This window comes from Odocoileus virginianus, chromosome 33 (assembly GCF_023699985.2).
Source record: "Odocoileus virginianus isolate 20LAN1187 ecotype Illinois chromosome 33, Ovbor_1.2, whole genome shotgun sequence".
Classification (NCBI taxonomy): Eukaryota; Metazoa; Chordata; class Mammalia; order Artiodactyla; family Cervidae; genus Odocoileus; species Odocoileus virginianus.
In genome coordinates, this window is record NC_069706.1 from 39,321,530 (window position 1) to 39,336,752 (window position 15,223).

A 15,223-nucleotide genomic window follows, 5' to 3' on the forward strand; every position below is an offset into this window, starting at 1 on the left:
GCTGCCCTATGGATTGTAGCCCACCAGGCTCTTCTGTTCACGGGATTCTCCAGGCAAGAATACTGGAGCAGGTTGCCATTTCCTCCTCCAGGGGGTCTTCCTGACCCAGGGATTGAACCCGCGGCTCTTGCATCGCAGATGGGTTCTTTACCACTGAGCCGCTGGGGAAGCCCGGACAGTTCCCCCTTTCGGCTGCCGTGATCCTGGCTGTGCGACCACGGCTTCTCGTTCCTGCTTTCACTTCTTTTGGGTATAGACCCAGACGTGGAATTGCTGGATTCTCTGGCGAGTCTCTGTGTAACTTTCTGGGGAACTGCTGTTCCGTTCTTTGTTGCATCAGCACCGCGTTTTACAGTCCCACCGGCCAGTCCTCCAGTCCTCGCCCCGGTTTTTGTCTGTTTCTTTCAACAGTAGCGATCTTAACCATTCATTCCGCACCTGAGTGCGGCCGAGCCCGAGGGAAACCCTGACGCCCGGCGCTCTGGAGGCTTCTGCTGTCACTGAGCCGTGTCCCGCTGGACCGTGCCAGAGGAGCGGAACCCCGAACCTGGAGTCCATCAGAAGACACGTCCCCCTGCCGCCCAGCGGAGATGGTGGGGACCTCCCGCCACTGGCTGCCTTTGGGGGCCGTGTGACCCCCCACTGTCTGCCCTTGGGGAGGCCCCTGGGGGAGGCGGGGCTGAACGGACTTAGGTGGTTCTGGGGTGCTCAGAGCCACTCCCCAGAGCCAGAGTGAAGGGTGTGGGGCGGCAGGCTGGCTGCCCCCCCCGCCCCACCCCGTGAGAGGCTCTCCCGCTGGCGGCCCCGCGTCCTCAGCGTTTGCTGAGGTCTGCCAGATAAAGCAGAGGCGCATGTGGGACAGACCTTGCTGGGCTCCCAGAGTTTTGTGTGGGAGTCAGGGCCCCCAGCTCTTAGCTGCTCACAGGACCTGCGGGGCTGGCCTGTCGGGGTGCCTCCCAGCGGCAGAGTTACTGCTTGAAGGTTCCGGCGGAGGTGTCTTGGGCGGATCATTGGTCCGGGCGTGGGTCTCGAGTTCCATTGCTCTGATTTGTGGCTAAATGACCTGGCGCTTGCTGGGCTTCCCAGGTGGCTCAGTGGTGAAGAATCTACCTACAATGCGGGAGATGTGCGTTCGATCCCTGGGTCAGGAAGAACCTCTGGAGGAGGGTGTGGCAACCCGCTCCAGTGTTCCTGCCTGGAGAATCCCGTGGACAGAGGAGGCTGGCGGGCTGCTGGTGGGCTGCGGTCTGTGGGGTGGCAGAGTCAGGCACGACTGAGCAGGAGCACGGTCAGACCTGGAGCGTCCCGGGAGCACGGGTCTGGATGGAGTTGCGTCCTCCCGGAGGCGGTTCCTCGGCGAGCGGCAGGAGGGCACGCGGTGTGGGTGGCTGGCCTGGGAGTGGCCCGGCTCCCATCCGTGTCACCCCGGGGTCAGCAGAGCAGGATGTCCAGTGCGGAGACGAAGCCGCCCACCGTCCTGACGCAGGGCCGGGGAGCGGCTCTCAGGCCCGCAGGCCAAGCTCCTCGGGCTGACGCCTGCCCGCTCGGTTGGCCCTTTAGAGAATGGAGCGAGACAGCACGGCTCAGACTCGGCTCCTGGAGGCACTCTGGACGCCCGCCCCGCCCAGAGTGCAGGGGCTCCACTCCCGAGAGTTCCTAGTCTGCGGAGCGAGCGTAGCACGCGCTCCCACACGGCCTGCGTCGGGCCCAGGCTCCAGGCTGTTCAAGGTCAGGGCTTCCGCCGCCAGGGGACCCCACGCGGAGCAGTTCTGTGTGGGAGGGTCGGAGTGGGGAGGGTGGGGGACGCTCTTGGAAGGGCCCGTTGGGATGCTGCGGTCCCTGAGACCCCGGTGGGGACGCAGGGCCCAGTGTGGGCGTCTCTGCCGCCTTTTACAGTGAACAGAAGGCTCAGAGGCGGTCACTCGCCAGCCACTCACTGCGGACTGGAGGCTGGAAGTGAGCCGCTGTCCGCCACCGCCGTGAGCCCGGGCCTGCCCGGCCCCTCTCGTCTGGGCTGTTCCGTTTGTGGGGGCTGGGTCAGCGGGTGGTGCCTCTTCCGGACGTCGGTCTTCTTGTTGTTCAGTCGCTAAGTCACGTCTGACTGTGACCCCCACGGGCTGAAGCGTGCCAGACATCTCTGTTCTTCGCTGTCTTGGGGAGTTTGCTCAAACTCATGTCTTTCCAGCCATCTCAGCTGCTCTTATGGGGCCGGAGGCTCCGTTTGAGGAGAGTCCTGCTGGTGAATGTAACGCTGACCCCTGGGGGAGACTGGAATCTTCACCCTGCCCTCTGCCCCGTCTGCAGCGTGTGGTCCATCACATGACAGCGAGACTGTTGGAACGACACCTTTCTCTTCTTTTTTGTTCTTTAATGTTTTTTCTTGGAATACATGGCTGTCCTAGTTTACCAAATTGATGTTCGGAATCGTGGCTTTCTTATGATTCAAACATAAGGAAGGGGTTGTCTCACGGCAGCTGAGAGTAATGTCTTTGACTTAAAATGTGTCTTCGTGTGTTAAATCCTCCAGCGATCAAAGTTCGGGTTCTTCAGCAGCATGTGGTCCTTTGGTAATCATTACTGAGCTTACCTTCCGTCTCACGATATTGTTTTATTTTAATCATTAGGAAAATCAGGAAGTTTTCTCTATTAAGCATGTGTTTTTATCATATAAAATTTTGAATAGAGACCTCCTGGTTCTCTTTCAATGATCTTTCCCCCCATTAATTTAATTTTTTCCTGTTCTTTCGTTACAGCTTTCTTTTACATTAAATAAGTTTTTTTTTTCCCCCAGTGTTCCATTTACCTCCCTACATTGTTTCGGGTATTATACTTTTGGGGGGTTATTTTCTTGGTGATTGCCATGGGAGTTATAGCTTCTGTGTTTGTAATAGGCTGCCTTGGATTAATAAGATTTGATTTCAGTAATATAGAAACCCCTCGCTTCTGCGCCCTCTCCCCTTCCTGTGCTGCCGTCATACGAATCGTTGCTTTTTTTTTTTTTTTTTTTACGAATTGTTGCTTTTGTTCAGCCGCTAGGTCCTGTCTGGCTCTGCAACCCCACGGACCGCAGCGCGCCAGGATCCTCTGTCCTCCATTAATCCCAGAGTTTGCTCAGATTCGTGTCCATTGAGTCAGTGATGCCATCTCACCGTCTCATCCTCTGCCGCCCCCTTCTCCTGGTGCCTTCCATTTCTCACAGCATCGGGGTCTTTCCTGTCTCACAGATTACATCTGTATAAGTTGTTCCCTGTCAAAACAGACTTACACTTGTTGCTTTTATACAGTTGTCTTTGAAATCAGCCGGGAAAAAGAATTGCAAATAAAGAAATATATGAGTGCTGTCTTTTATCCTTACTGATATGGTTACTGGTATGCCTCATTAGTTCCTGGGGATTCGTTTCTTTTCTTTTTTTTCCCATTTATTTTTATTAGTTGGAGGCTAATTACTTTACAATATTATGGTGGTTTTTGCCATACATGAATCAGCCATGGATTTACATGTGTTCCCCATCCTGAACCCCCCTCCCACCTCCCTCCCCACCCCATCCCTCTGGGTCTTCCCAGTGTACCAGCCCTGAGCACTTGTCTCATACATCCAACCTGGGCTGGTGATCGGTTTCACACTTGATAGTATATTTGTTTCAATTCTATTCTCTCAGAACATCCCACCCTTGCCTTCTCCCACAGAGTCCAAAAGTCTGTTCTATACATCTGTGTCTCTTTTTCTGTCTTGCATATAGGGTTGTCATTACCGTCTTTTAAAATTCCATATATATGTGTTAGTATACTGTATTGGTCCTTATCTTTCTGGCTTACTTCACTCTGTATAATGGGCTCCAGTTTCATCCATCTCATTGGAACTGATTCAAATTAATTCTTTTTAATGGCTGAGTAATATTCCATGGTGTATATGCACCACAGCTTCCTTTCCATTCGTCTGCTGATGGGCATCTAGGCTGCTTCCATGTCCTCGCTATTATAAACAGTGCTGCAATGAGCATTGGGGTGCACGTGTCTCTTTCAGATCTGGTTTCCTCGGTGTGTATGCCCAGAAGTGGGATTGCTGGGTCATAGGGCAGTTCTATTTCCAGTTTTTTAAGGAATCTCCACATTCGTTTCCTGTAGGGAAGAGCTGCTGGTGAGGACCCTTACTAGTTTCAGGCGCCGGGAGTGTCTCAGGATGTCCTTTGCTGTTTTGCGGAATAGTCGTGCCGAGTGTGGAATTTCTGGCACTTTGACTCTGATCTCCCACCTCCCTTTGTCTGTGTGGTTTCTGGCGAGGAGTGAGCTGTGAATCTTGAAAGGAATCCTTCGTATTTGGCAAGTCATTTCCCTCCTGGTGTTCTCAAGATTTTCTCTTTGTCCACTGTGAACAGTTTATGATGCGTCTAAGCGTGAAGCCCTTTGAATTTATCCAAGTTGGAATTTTTTGAGTTCTTGGATGTTTAAATCAAATTGAGCCATTATTTATTCAAGCATCTTTTCTAAACCTTCCTCCTTTTGGGATTCTTGCTAGGATTATGTTGGTATGCTTGCTTTATCCCTTGGGTCTCTGAGGAGCTATTAATTTTTCTATGTCCTTTTCTCTTCCTGTCCATCAGACTGGAGAAGATATCAGTTGACATGTCTTCCTGGTTGCTGATTCTTCCTCCTTTCCACTCATATCTGCTGTTAAGCCTCTAGTGAATTTTTTATTTCTTATTGAACTTTTCAGCTCCAGAATTTTTATCTTCTTCTCTTCTATAATTTGATTTTTTTTTATATTCTCTGTTAGTGAGGTGTTGTTCTCATGCTTTTCTTTAGAGGTGGTTCCCTTAGTCCTCTGAACATATTTTAAATAGCTGATTTAAGGTCTTTCTTAGTTCCAGTACCTGGGTTTTTCAAGGACAGCTTCTGTCGATCGTGTGTCCCATCTCCTCTCCCCGTGTTTGGCCCTACTTTCTTGTTGCTTTGCATGTCTTAGAAGCTCTCATTGAAAACTGGACACTTTAATTAACGGAGCATCTCTGGCGTGAGCGTCCTGTGGCTGCCATGAGAAAGTGCTGCAGACGGAGTGGCCTGAAATAGCTCTGGAGGCCGGAAGCTGGAGGTCAGGGTGTTGGCCGGGTCTTCTGCTCTGAACTCTCCTGGGGAGGATCCTTCTCTGCTCGTCGGCTCCCGGGGGTGGCCGGCCAGCGGGTGTCCCTGGGCCTGCAGCCGCCCTGCCTGTGTTGCCACATGGCCTCCTGGCTGTGTGTCCGTGTCTTTGTAGTCTGTCCCTCTTTCAGGTGCTGCGGTCACTGGGCGAAGGCCCAGCCTCATGCTCTGTGACCTCACTGTGACTTAACTCATTATTGCATCAGTAGATGTGCTCTGGGTTGTCGCAAGCCTTTGGTCACTTTCCAGTGTTCTGAGAAAGCAGATTCTGACAACTTTTGCCTTTGTCCTCATTGCTTTTGTGGAGCAGAGGGTTTTGGAGACCCTGACTGCCTTTCTTGCCGATGTCACCTGCATTTTATGGGCTTCCCTGGTGGCTCAGATGGTAAAGAACTGGCCTGCAGGGCGGGAGACCTGGGTGCTCTTCCCAGGTTGGGAAGATGCCCGGGTGGAGGGAAGGGCTTCCCGCTGCAGCATTCCTGCCTGGAGAGTTCCATGGACAGAGGAGCCTGGCGGGCCGCAGCCCACGGGTCACAGAGGAGTCGGACACGACCGAGGGACACGCACACACTCTGCCTCTCCTGCTGATGTCACCTGCCTCTCATACATAGAGACTTCATGCAGTTATTGTTTACATCCCAGCAGTTTGCTCATTTAAAGTGGGTAACACTGCTCTTTAGTGTATTTCCCGCCGTGCAGCCATCAGCGCAGTCGGTTTCAGAGCATTTCCTCAGCAGCCATCCCCACCGCCACCCCCCACCCCCCAGCCCCCCGGCCCCCAGCCCTACGGAAGCACCACGCTGCTGTCTGTTTCTGCACATTTACGTGTTTTGGTGTTTCATGTAGATGGAGTCATCTCACATGTGGTCTTTCGTGACTGGCTTCTTTTCACTTGCTATCTATCCTGTGTTCGAGGTTCACCCATTCGTCGTGTCTGACTCTCTGACCCTGTTGTGGCCTGTAGCCCGCCAGGCTCCTCGGTGCGTGGGATCCTCCAGACAGGAGTCCTGGGCTGGGCTGTTCCTTCCTCCTGCCCACTGTGTGCGCGCACCACTTTTATTTATCTGTTCAGTTGATGGACGTTTGGACTCTTCCTCTTCGGCTCTTGTGAACAGTGCTGCTGTGGACATTTGTCTGCGGGTCTTCTTGTGGACACACACTTTTGTTTACCGTGAGTGTGTACCTAGGAGTGAAATTGCAGGGTCGTATAGTAACTTTTGCTAACATGCTGAGGAGCTGCCAGGCCGCTTTTGAGGGCAACTGCACCATTCCCACACGTGCAGCGTGCGTGAGGGGTCTCCACATCCTCCCCAGCACTCATTGTAATTTTGTTTTTCTTTATAAATTAGAGGTGGCGTAGGGCGTTGGGCTGTGATGGTTCACGGTGCCGAGGCTCTTCTCGTGCACGTCCTGGCCATTTGTACATCTTTGGAGAAATGTCTATTGCAGACCCTTTGCTGGTTCTTAAGTTGCGTTATTTGTGCTTTAACTGAGTTGTAAGTTTTTTTTTTTCTGTATATTCCAGATCCAAGCCCTTTATTAGATATATTATTTGCAGGTATTTTCTCTGATAAAAAGATTCTCCCCCATTACTTTTTTAGCTTTATTGTTTACTGGTTTCCCACACATTCTTTGCTCCAGTTGAAGATTCTGCTTTGTTTCAGAGTGGGTTTTCCCTCCTAGAAATGCAGTAAGTATCAGTAAAGAGGCACTCAGCAAGCATTCCTCGGGCCCCTATTGTGAGCCAGACCCCCCGGCCCCTCGTGCCCAGAAGCACCTGAGCACAGAGCGAGGCAATCCCCGCTCTCCTGGGTTTGCTGCGTCCTGCCTGTGTCTTGTTCCCAGGGCACTTTTAGGGTAATCATGGCCTGGTTTCCATTCTCCCTTGAGTTTGGATGTTTGTAGGTTGTGCCTGGCAGTGGTGGACACTCATAGCGCTTGGCTGTGTGGACGAATTACTGAGCTCAGGGACCCTGTCTTACTCATCACCGTGTTCCCTTGAGCTGGCGCTTAAGAAACACTTGCTGGCTCCTTTAGGGTTCTTGTGGTCCTCAAGGAGACTGTGTAAACACAGTTTTAAGGCCCTCAATGTGTTTTTCCTTGGAAAGGGCTGGGCTCCTGAGATGACTTGGGAGAGCAGGTGCCTTCTATAGCTGTGGTCTCCACATGTTTTTAACCATTAAGGCACTGGGGGTTCATTGTTGGGGACAGCCCCCCATATATATACTTCATGTACACACACTCATGTATACACAGTCATATATGCATGCGCACATATTTACTCATGCATATACCTATACACACAAATACACACATACCGTGTGTACTGTATTCACATTCTTGTATTCACATGTGCATATACATGCACTCATGCACACATAGTCATGCATGCATGTGCACATATTTACTCACTTGTACACACAAGTGCACACACACACTCCTACATTCATATGTGTGTATACATGCACTCATGCACACAGTCATGCATGCATGTGCACATATTTACTCACTTGTACACACAAGTGCACACACACACTCCTACATTCATATGTGCGTATACATGCACTCATGCACACAGTCGTGCATGCACGTGCACACATGTACGTATATACTTACAAACACACACCCCTCATATTCACATGCACACACATATGCATTCTTGCACACAGCCATACACGCATGTGCACATGTTCATGTATATTTGAACACACGTATACACATACACACATGCATATGCACACACTCATATTCCTGTGTACACCACATGCACTCATGTACACACACTCATGCACGTATACTCACTCGTACATATACACCCAGATACCCACATGCATTGCATATGTGTGCACACTCACACACATTTACACACTTCACACACACGGACACTTTTACACTCGCACGCTTGCACACACACTTTTACACACTGACACACTACACACACCTGCACGCTTGCACACATTCGCACATGAACATTCTAGTAAGTTGCGTGTGTGCTCTTCTGTTATATGCATGCTGCTGCTGCTGCAGTTCAATCTCTCAGTCGCGTCCGACTCTGCGACCCTGTTATGGACTATAGCCCGCCAGGCTCCTCTGTTCATGGGGTTCTCCAGGTAAGCATACTGGGGACTTGATTCCTCCTCTAGGAGATCTTCCTGACCCAGGGATCAAACATGCGTCTCCTGCATTGCAGGCAGATTCTTTACTACTGAGCCACCAGGGACGCCCCCTATGTGCCTTATAGTGTAATCTAAAGAGGAAGAGAGAAAATACGAGTGAGTTGCTAACACCGTCTTCCTGCTCCTGGTGGGTTATTGGGGCCCTGGAGTCTCTGCCCTCCCTGGGGGTCTCCGTGCCTCAGAGCACGCAGTATTGAGCTTTTGTGCGGAGTTTCGAGGCCCTTGGGGGTTCCTGCATACACATTAAGCCCCTGTTTTCTTTCTTAATCTTATAAGGTCAATTCAAGGCCGCTGTATTTTGAATCCTAAAATGCTAAGTGATTTCACAGATGGAAATAACCCTAATAATTCTGTATGAGAATGTAAACCAGAATCTTGCATTGAAAAAGTCAGTCCTATAAAGTGATACAGCCACACTGCTGGAGATTGAGAAGATGGAGAAATACAGTTTGTTCTGTTTATTTACAGCAGTGTTTCCAGGAAAAAGACCTTTCTCCCAGAGGGACACCTTAACCTTTATTCTTTTTTCTTAACTGAAAAGAATGTTTTTCTCTTAAAGTTCTAAACTCTTTGTACTAAAAACCAAACTGACCTTTTAACAGGGTTTTCTTGTTTGTTTGCTGGCAGCTTGTTGGACATAAAACCTCTGATTTGTCTTTGCCTGTCCGGTGAGTGACACATGGGTGGCTTCTCGTGTCTAAGGAAGGCGGAGTGTTCGGGCTCAGTGCTTTGGTTCGTATGAGCAGGAGCCCAACTCAGCGGGCACCGGGCTAAAGCAGACATGCCGGTTTTTACACATTAGGGTGACTGGGTTGGCAAGAAGGCAGAGTGCATTGATTGTGGAAGCGCCTGCTCATGGAGAAATGGGGCCTGTTTCTTATCTTTTAACCCTTTACTTGACCCCAGAGAAAAGGAAAAATCTTGTTTTTTGCATGTAGCTTGCAAACATGCCACTCCTTTTCCTCTGCCCAGGTGGAAAACTAGACCTGCCTGGCCCTGGATGTGGGGGTGTATGTGCTGATTCACGGCCTGCTGGTTTATGAGGGGAGGATGTGGCCCTGAGTGGACGCCCGGCTCGAATGAATGAGCCAGACGTGGGCCAGGACCGGGCTTGGTCGGGTGCCGTGGCTGGGGTCCACGTGCTGAGCCAGCAGGCAGGGGCGGCGGGGCAGCCTCTAGGCTGAGCCGCGGTGCTCACCTTCTCTCCGCAGACTCGCCAGTGCCCCCAGTCAGTGAGCCCAGGGCCCCAGACGCCAGTCGGATGCAGGTGCCACCGGGGAACCCGCTGCTGCTGTCGCTGACGCTGCAGGAGCTGCTGGCCAGGGACGCCGTGCAGGTGGAGCTGGTCCCAGAGAAGAAGGGCCTGTTCCTGAAGCACGTGGAGTATGAGGTGTCCAGCCAGGTACCTGTGGGTGTGGGGGTGGGAGGGGGAGGTGCAGGGAAGACCCCCCAGCGCATGCCCCTGCGTCCGGCTCTGGCTCACTGCCCCTCGCTCAGGCACTTGCCCGCCCTTCTCATCCCCGGGCCCTGGGATCCTGCCTCTCTGGATGCTCGGTTGGGCTCTGGCCCAGACAAGCTGGCCCTGGGCGGTCCTGCAGTGCTGGGCAGCCCCTGGGAAGTAGAGTGTGGACCCTGCACCGCAGATCAAGTGTGCGGGCGGGACTGGTCTGGGGGGCTCATCCCCAGAGGGTTCTGTGTCCCCGTCAGGGGAGTCCCAAGGTCAGAGCGAGTCGGGTGCCGGACACGTGGGCCCGGGGTGGCCGTACGTGGGCTGTCCGATGGCGTCAGCAGTGTTGATCTTTTGTCCTTTCCCTGTCATTGAGTCCAGTTGGGACGTGTTTTGATAGGAGCTTTTATTCTTTATCCTGGAGATGAAGTCATTGGTGAACTAAGAGCATGTGTGTGTGTGTGTGTGTGTGTGTGTGTGTGTGGTGGGGGGAGCAGGGGGGATCTCGTAGGGTCAGAGTGGCCCCCCCAGTGCTGAGAGCCAGCCGGGTTACAGACTTGGGTTGCAGCCCTGGGGGGCTCAGGCCAGGGGAGTGTCACGATCATCATCCAGGCAGAAAGGCATGTGGGCACGCGGGAGCAAGTTCCCCATGGCGGACGGCTGTTCCGTGGAAGTTAAGGATCGCAGCATTTTTGCCTCACTGTGTTTTGAAGCCACGATGAGGGGAGCCTGGAACTAAACTTTGTTCTGACACTGGTCAGCGCCGCTGCCGAGGGAGGCGGCTGAGGTCAGTGAGGGAAGGAGGCCCTCCCTTGTTTCTAGGACTGCGTCGCTGGCGGGCACCACCGCCGCCTGGCATCTGCGGCCGCAGCGGGGGTGGAGGCGCCAGCGCCGCCTCTGGGGCCGCGTCACCCGGGGGCCGGGCACCCGTGTGCCTGACTCACCGCCCTACTAGGACAGCGGCCTTGTCTTCGGTCTCACTTAATGGCCTGTTTCTTAAGTCAGTCGATGACCTCACGGTGAGCATTTTCAGGAGGAGGCCAATCTGCCCACGTTGCCTCCTGAAGTGTGGGTGAAGGGGTGAGCCTGCTGAGGATGGGGCCTCGGGGCCGGAGGTGGGGGGCTCACCAGGCTGCGCCCCCTGCTTGCACAGCTGGTGGAGCCGTGGTCAGTGCAGACGCCGCACTGGGCCTGGCAGGTGGCACAGGCAGCCGCCTGGTCACCTCTGTGTGCATTACAGCCTAAGGGTTCTCATCATTCAGTCGCTCAGTCGTGTGTGGCTCTTCGTGACCCCCTGGACTACAGCACGCCAGGCTTCCTTGTCCTTCACTGTCTCCCAGAGCTTACTCAAACTCATGTCCATTGAGTTGGTGATGTCATCCAACTATCTCATCCTCTGTTGCCCCCTCCTCCTCCTACCTTCAGTCTTTCCCAGCATCAGGGTCTTTTCCAATGAGTTGTCTCTTCTCATTAGGTGACCCAAGTATTGGAGCTTCAGCTTCAGCATCAGTTCTTTCGATGAATATTCAGGGTTGATTTCTTTTAGGATTGATGGATTTGATCTCCTTGCAGTTCAAGGGGACTCTCAAGAGTCTTCTCCAACACCACAGTTCAAAAACATCAGTTCTTCAGCGCTCAGCCTTCATTATGGTCCAGCTCTCACATCCATACATGACTACTGGAAAAACCATAGCTTTGACCAGATGGACTTTTGTTGGTAAAGTGATGTCTCAGCTTTTTAATATGCTGTCTAGGTTGGTCATAGTTTTCCTTCTAAGGAGCAAGTGTCTTAATTTCATGGCTGCAGTCACCATCTGCAGTGATTTTGAAGCCCAAGAAAATAAAATCCATCACTGCTTCACTTTTCCCCTTCTGTTAAGGGTTCAAAAAGTTGAATTGTGTTTTTTGGTTCACAGCAGGATTAAGGGAAAGGAACAGATTTCCCGTGTTCCCCACCCCCAGTGAGCACCCCCACCAGATGGAGTGTTTGTTACAGCTGGTGAACCTGCGGGGACGCGTGCTTGTCACGCAGAGTCCCCGGTCTTGCTGGTGCAAGGGTGTGGCCCACCGCTGAAGCCTGGTGCCTGAAGGCCCCTGTGTTCCGTCTTGGTGCTCCAGCCCCCGCCCCGCCCCGGGCACCACTGGCCTCTCACTGGTCCCGCAGCTTTGTCTCCTCCTGGCCTCGCACGGCGTGTCACCGTCTCAGACTTCTTCCCCTCGGTGATGTTAATCAGTGATTACAGTAACGTATTGAGTCTTAGTGGTCGCTGCTCACGCCTGGGTCTCGTGTGAGCGCTTCTTTCGACCCCGATGAGGTTACTCGGGTCGGGGTGCTCGTCCTGTGGAGCCTGCGGGTTTTTCACTGGCGGGCCCCCGGTGGAATCTGTTGGCGGTTTCGTCTGAGTCACGAGTCTCCCGTGTCTCAGTCTTGGCACTCAGCGTTTGAGCTGCTTTTAGGCAGTTGGGTATCTTTCAGGAGGCTGCTTGTGTTAGCACTGTTTGAGAGTGCATGCTAAGGACAGACCCTGAACGCTATCCTCACATGAAACCCACAGATGGGAGATACTGCTGTGTGGCTGAAAACTCCTGTGAAGAGACTCATGTCTTACGGAAGATCCAGAGCAATAGGTGGCTAATTAAGGGCGCAGTCAGAGCTGTGCGGCGTGTAAAGGTTGTGTCTCCGTCCATTGAGGACGTGTGGGATTCCCCCCCTTAGGGAAGGCCTGGTGAGAATGTAGGGCGTTTCATCGTGTTATTTCCCTGGGTCCTGTTCAGTGGCGGGAAGAGCAGGTCAGGGGAAGTGGTGAAGGTGAGGGTGTCTGGCGAGGACTCTGAGCTTTGCGCCCTCTTCCTGCAGCGCTTCAAGTCCTGCGTGTACCGCCGCTACAACGATTTCGTGGTCTTCCATGAGACGCTGCTGCACAAGTTCCCGTACCGCATGGTGCCGGCCCTGCCACCCAAGAGGATGCTGGGAGGTAACCCTGGGCGTGCTGGGCCGGGGGTCACGGGGAGCGCGGGGACCTCGACGGCTGGGTCCTGCGCTCAGCCTCTGTGAACACGCAGCCTCCAGCAGATGGGACCCTGGGGGCCTTCATGGGGATGTCCTAATCCAGGTGTCTTCCAGTGATTTAGAATTTTAATACTTTGTTTGGCCATGCTGCGTGGCATGTGGGATCTTAGCTCTCCCACCAGGGATCGAACCATGGCCCTGAAGTGGAAACTCGGGATCTTAACCATTGGATTGCCAGGGAATTACCCCAAGTAATACTTTAAATACTGTTTTCATGGAGGAGGAAATGGCAACCCACTCCAGTATTCTTGCCTGGAAAATTGCATGGACAGAGGAGCCTGGCGGGCTGCAGTCTATGGGGTCACAAAGAGTCAGACATGACTGGGCATGCATGCACACAATACATAATGTATAATTTATACTGCTGTGTGAAGCAGAGATCTTTTTCAAAATGTTATAACTAAGATCATGGCATCTGGTCCCATCACTTCATGGGAAATAGATGGGGAAACAGTGTCAGACTTTATTTTTTTGGGCTCCAAAATCACTGCAGATGGTGACTGCAGCCATGAAATTTAAAGACGCTTACTCCTTGGAAGGAAAGTTATGACCAACCTAGATAGCATATTAAAAAGCAGGGACATTACTTTGCCAACAAAGGTCCGTCTGGTCAAGGCTATGATTTTTCCAGTGGTCATGTATGGATGACCATACATGAGTTGGACTATAAAGAAAGCTGAGCGCTGCAAAATTGATGCTTTTGAACTGTGGTGTTGGAGAAAACCCTTGAGAGTCCCTTGGACTGCAAGGAGATCCAACCAGTCCATCCTGAAGGAGATCAGTCCTGGGTGTTCATTGGAAGGACTGATGATGAAGCTGAAACTCCAGGACTTTGGCCACCTGATGCGAAGAGCTGACTCCTTGGAAAACACCCTGATGCTGGGAGGGGTTGGGGGCAGGAGGAGAAGGGGACGACAGAGGATGAGATGGTTGGATGGTATCACTGACTCGATGGATATGAGTTTGAGTAAACTCCGGGAGTTGGTGACGGACAGGGAGGCCTGGTGTGCTGCGATTCATGGGGTCACAAAGAGTCGGACACGACTGAGCAACTGAACTGAACTGAGTTGAAAGTAAAAAAAAATGCCGTTTTCATTTGTGGTCAGGTTGAAATACCCTCAGTGTGTAGTCGTACGCTTTTACTTTTTCCCCCTTCCTCAAAGTGAAAACACTTAACCCAAATAGAGACGGCAGGAGGGGTTTGCAGCAGGTCTGTAGGCCCTGTGGTGAGGGGTCAGACACTGCTGGCTGATGCCGGCAGGTTCTGGTTTTCCTGGTTTTCCTCGCAGATACCTGGCCTAGGTATGTCCCTGGGGGCAGGGTGTGGGGTCGGGGGCCCCCAGCCTTCTCCCGCAGCCTGTGGTCTGTCCGGTGCCCCTGGCTGGAAGTGTGGCTGGAGGGCCTTCTGTGCGGGAGGCGCTGGGCCCTGAGCGCCAGCCTGGGGGGCCGTGCCCCGGGCCCGCGGTCACCCGCGTCCTGCCCCCAGCCGACAGGGAGTTCATCGAGGCCCGGAGGCGAGCGCTGAAGCGCTTCATCAACCTGGTGGCCCGGCACCCGCCCTTCTCCGAGGACGTGGTCCTCAAGCTGTTCCTGTCCTTCAGTGGCCCCGTGAGTACCCGGGGGGCCGGGGAGGGACCTGAGGCGGCCCCGCTCTCGTTGTCCAGTGGTTTCCTTTCGTTCTCTCCGCTCACTCCCCTAGTTCGGCCCGCCGCCCCTGTTTCCTGGGGCGGCCACGGGCAGGGCCGTCTCCCGGGCGCGTGGGAGGCGTCTGCTCCGGCCTGTGGGCGGGCCGGGGGAGGAGCCGAGGCTTCTCGGCACGCCCCCAGCTTTGAAGCTGCTCGGCGGGAGGGAGCTCCGCGGTGGAGGGGCTCCCGCCGTGGAGGTGTGTACACTTAGGAAAGGCCGGGGTGGGCTCGGTGCGGTCCGCAGAGCTGCGGGTGGACGTGTGTCCGGGCGGCGTGGGCTCTGCGTGCCGGTGACTCCGGGGCGGCGTCGGGGCGGCCGCGGCCCCCTCAAGCTGCCTTCGGCCCATCCGGTCCAGCAGGAAGCTGGGCCACACCCCTGCTCCCAGCGGAGGAGGCGCTGCCGTGACGGCCCCGCGTGCCAGGCCCGAGTGCTTCTCCAGCACCGGGGGTTCCCCATGGACCCTCTCCTCGTGGGCATGGGCAGAGGGGACCCCGTGGAGGCCTCCCCGCGCTGGAGTGGACGGCCCGGCCGCTGGCCCAGAGCCGCGGAGGCGGATTCCCCACGCGCCTGGCCTCCCGTCTTAGCGCACACTCCCTGGAGGCCAGAGGGCCCTTTGACCCTAGAGATCCCGTGGCCTCCCCTCTGGGGTGCCAGTCCCTCAGCCCCTTTTGTGGGACCCGTTCCAGATGTTCAGGGCGTGTCTGCTGT

The 15,223-nt window shown here is 53.9% G+C and overlaps 1 protein-coding gene across 7 annotated transcripts in view; it reads left to right on the forward strand.

Annotated features, from left to right (window-relative positions):
• The window catches only part of SNX8 (sorting nexin 8), a 40,319-nt gene that overhangs the window by 16,234 nt on the left and 8,862 nt on the right, over positions 1–15,223 (forward strand). For 3 of the 7 annotated variants that reach the window (XM_020892413.2, XM_070460548.1, XM_070460547.1), the window contains exons 2-6: positions 8,164–8,246; positions 8,940–8,980; positions 9,524–9,714; positions 12,617–12,734; positions 14,316–14,437. In XM_020892413.2, coding sequence (XP_020748072.2) covers positions 8,164–8,246; positions 8,940–8,980; positions 9,524–9,714; positions 12,617–12,734; positions 14,316–14,437 — 555 coding nt within the window. Of the gene's footprint in view, positions 1–8,163; positions 8,247–8,939; positions 9,045–9,523; positions 9,715–12,616; positions 12,735–14,315; positions 14,438–15,223 lie in introns of those variants that run through there. The other 4 variants (XM_020892391.2, XM_070460549.1, XM_070460550.1 and 1 more) reach the window with 2 other exon arrangements.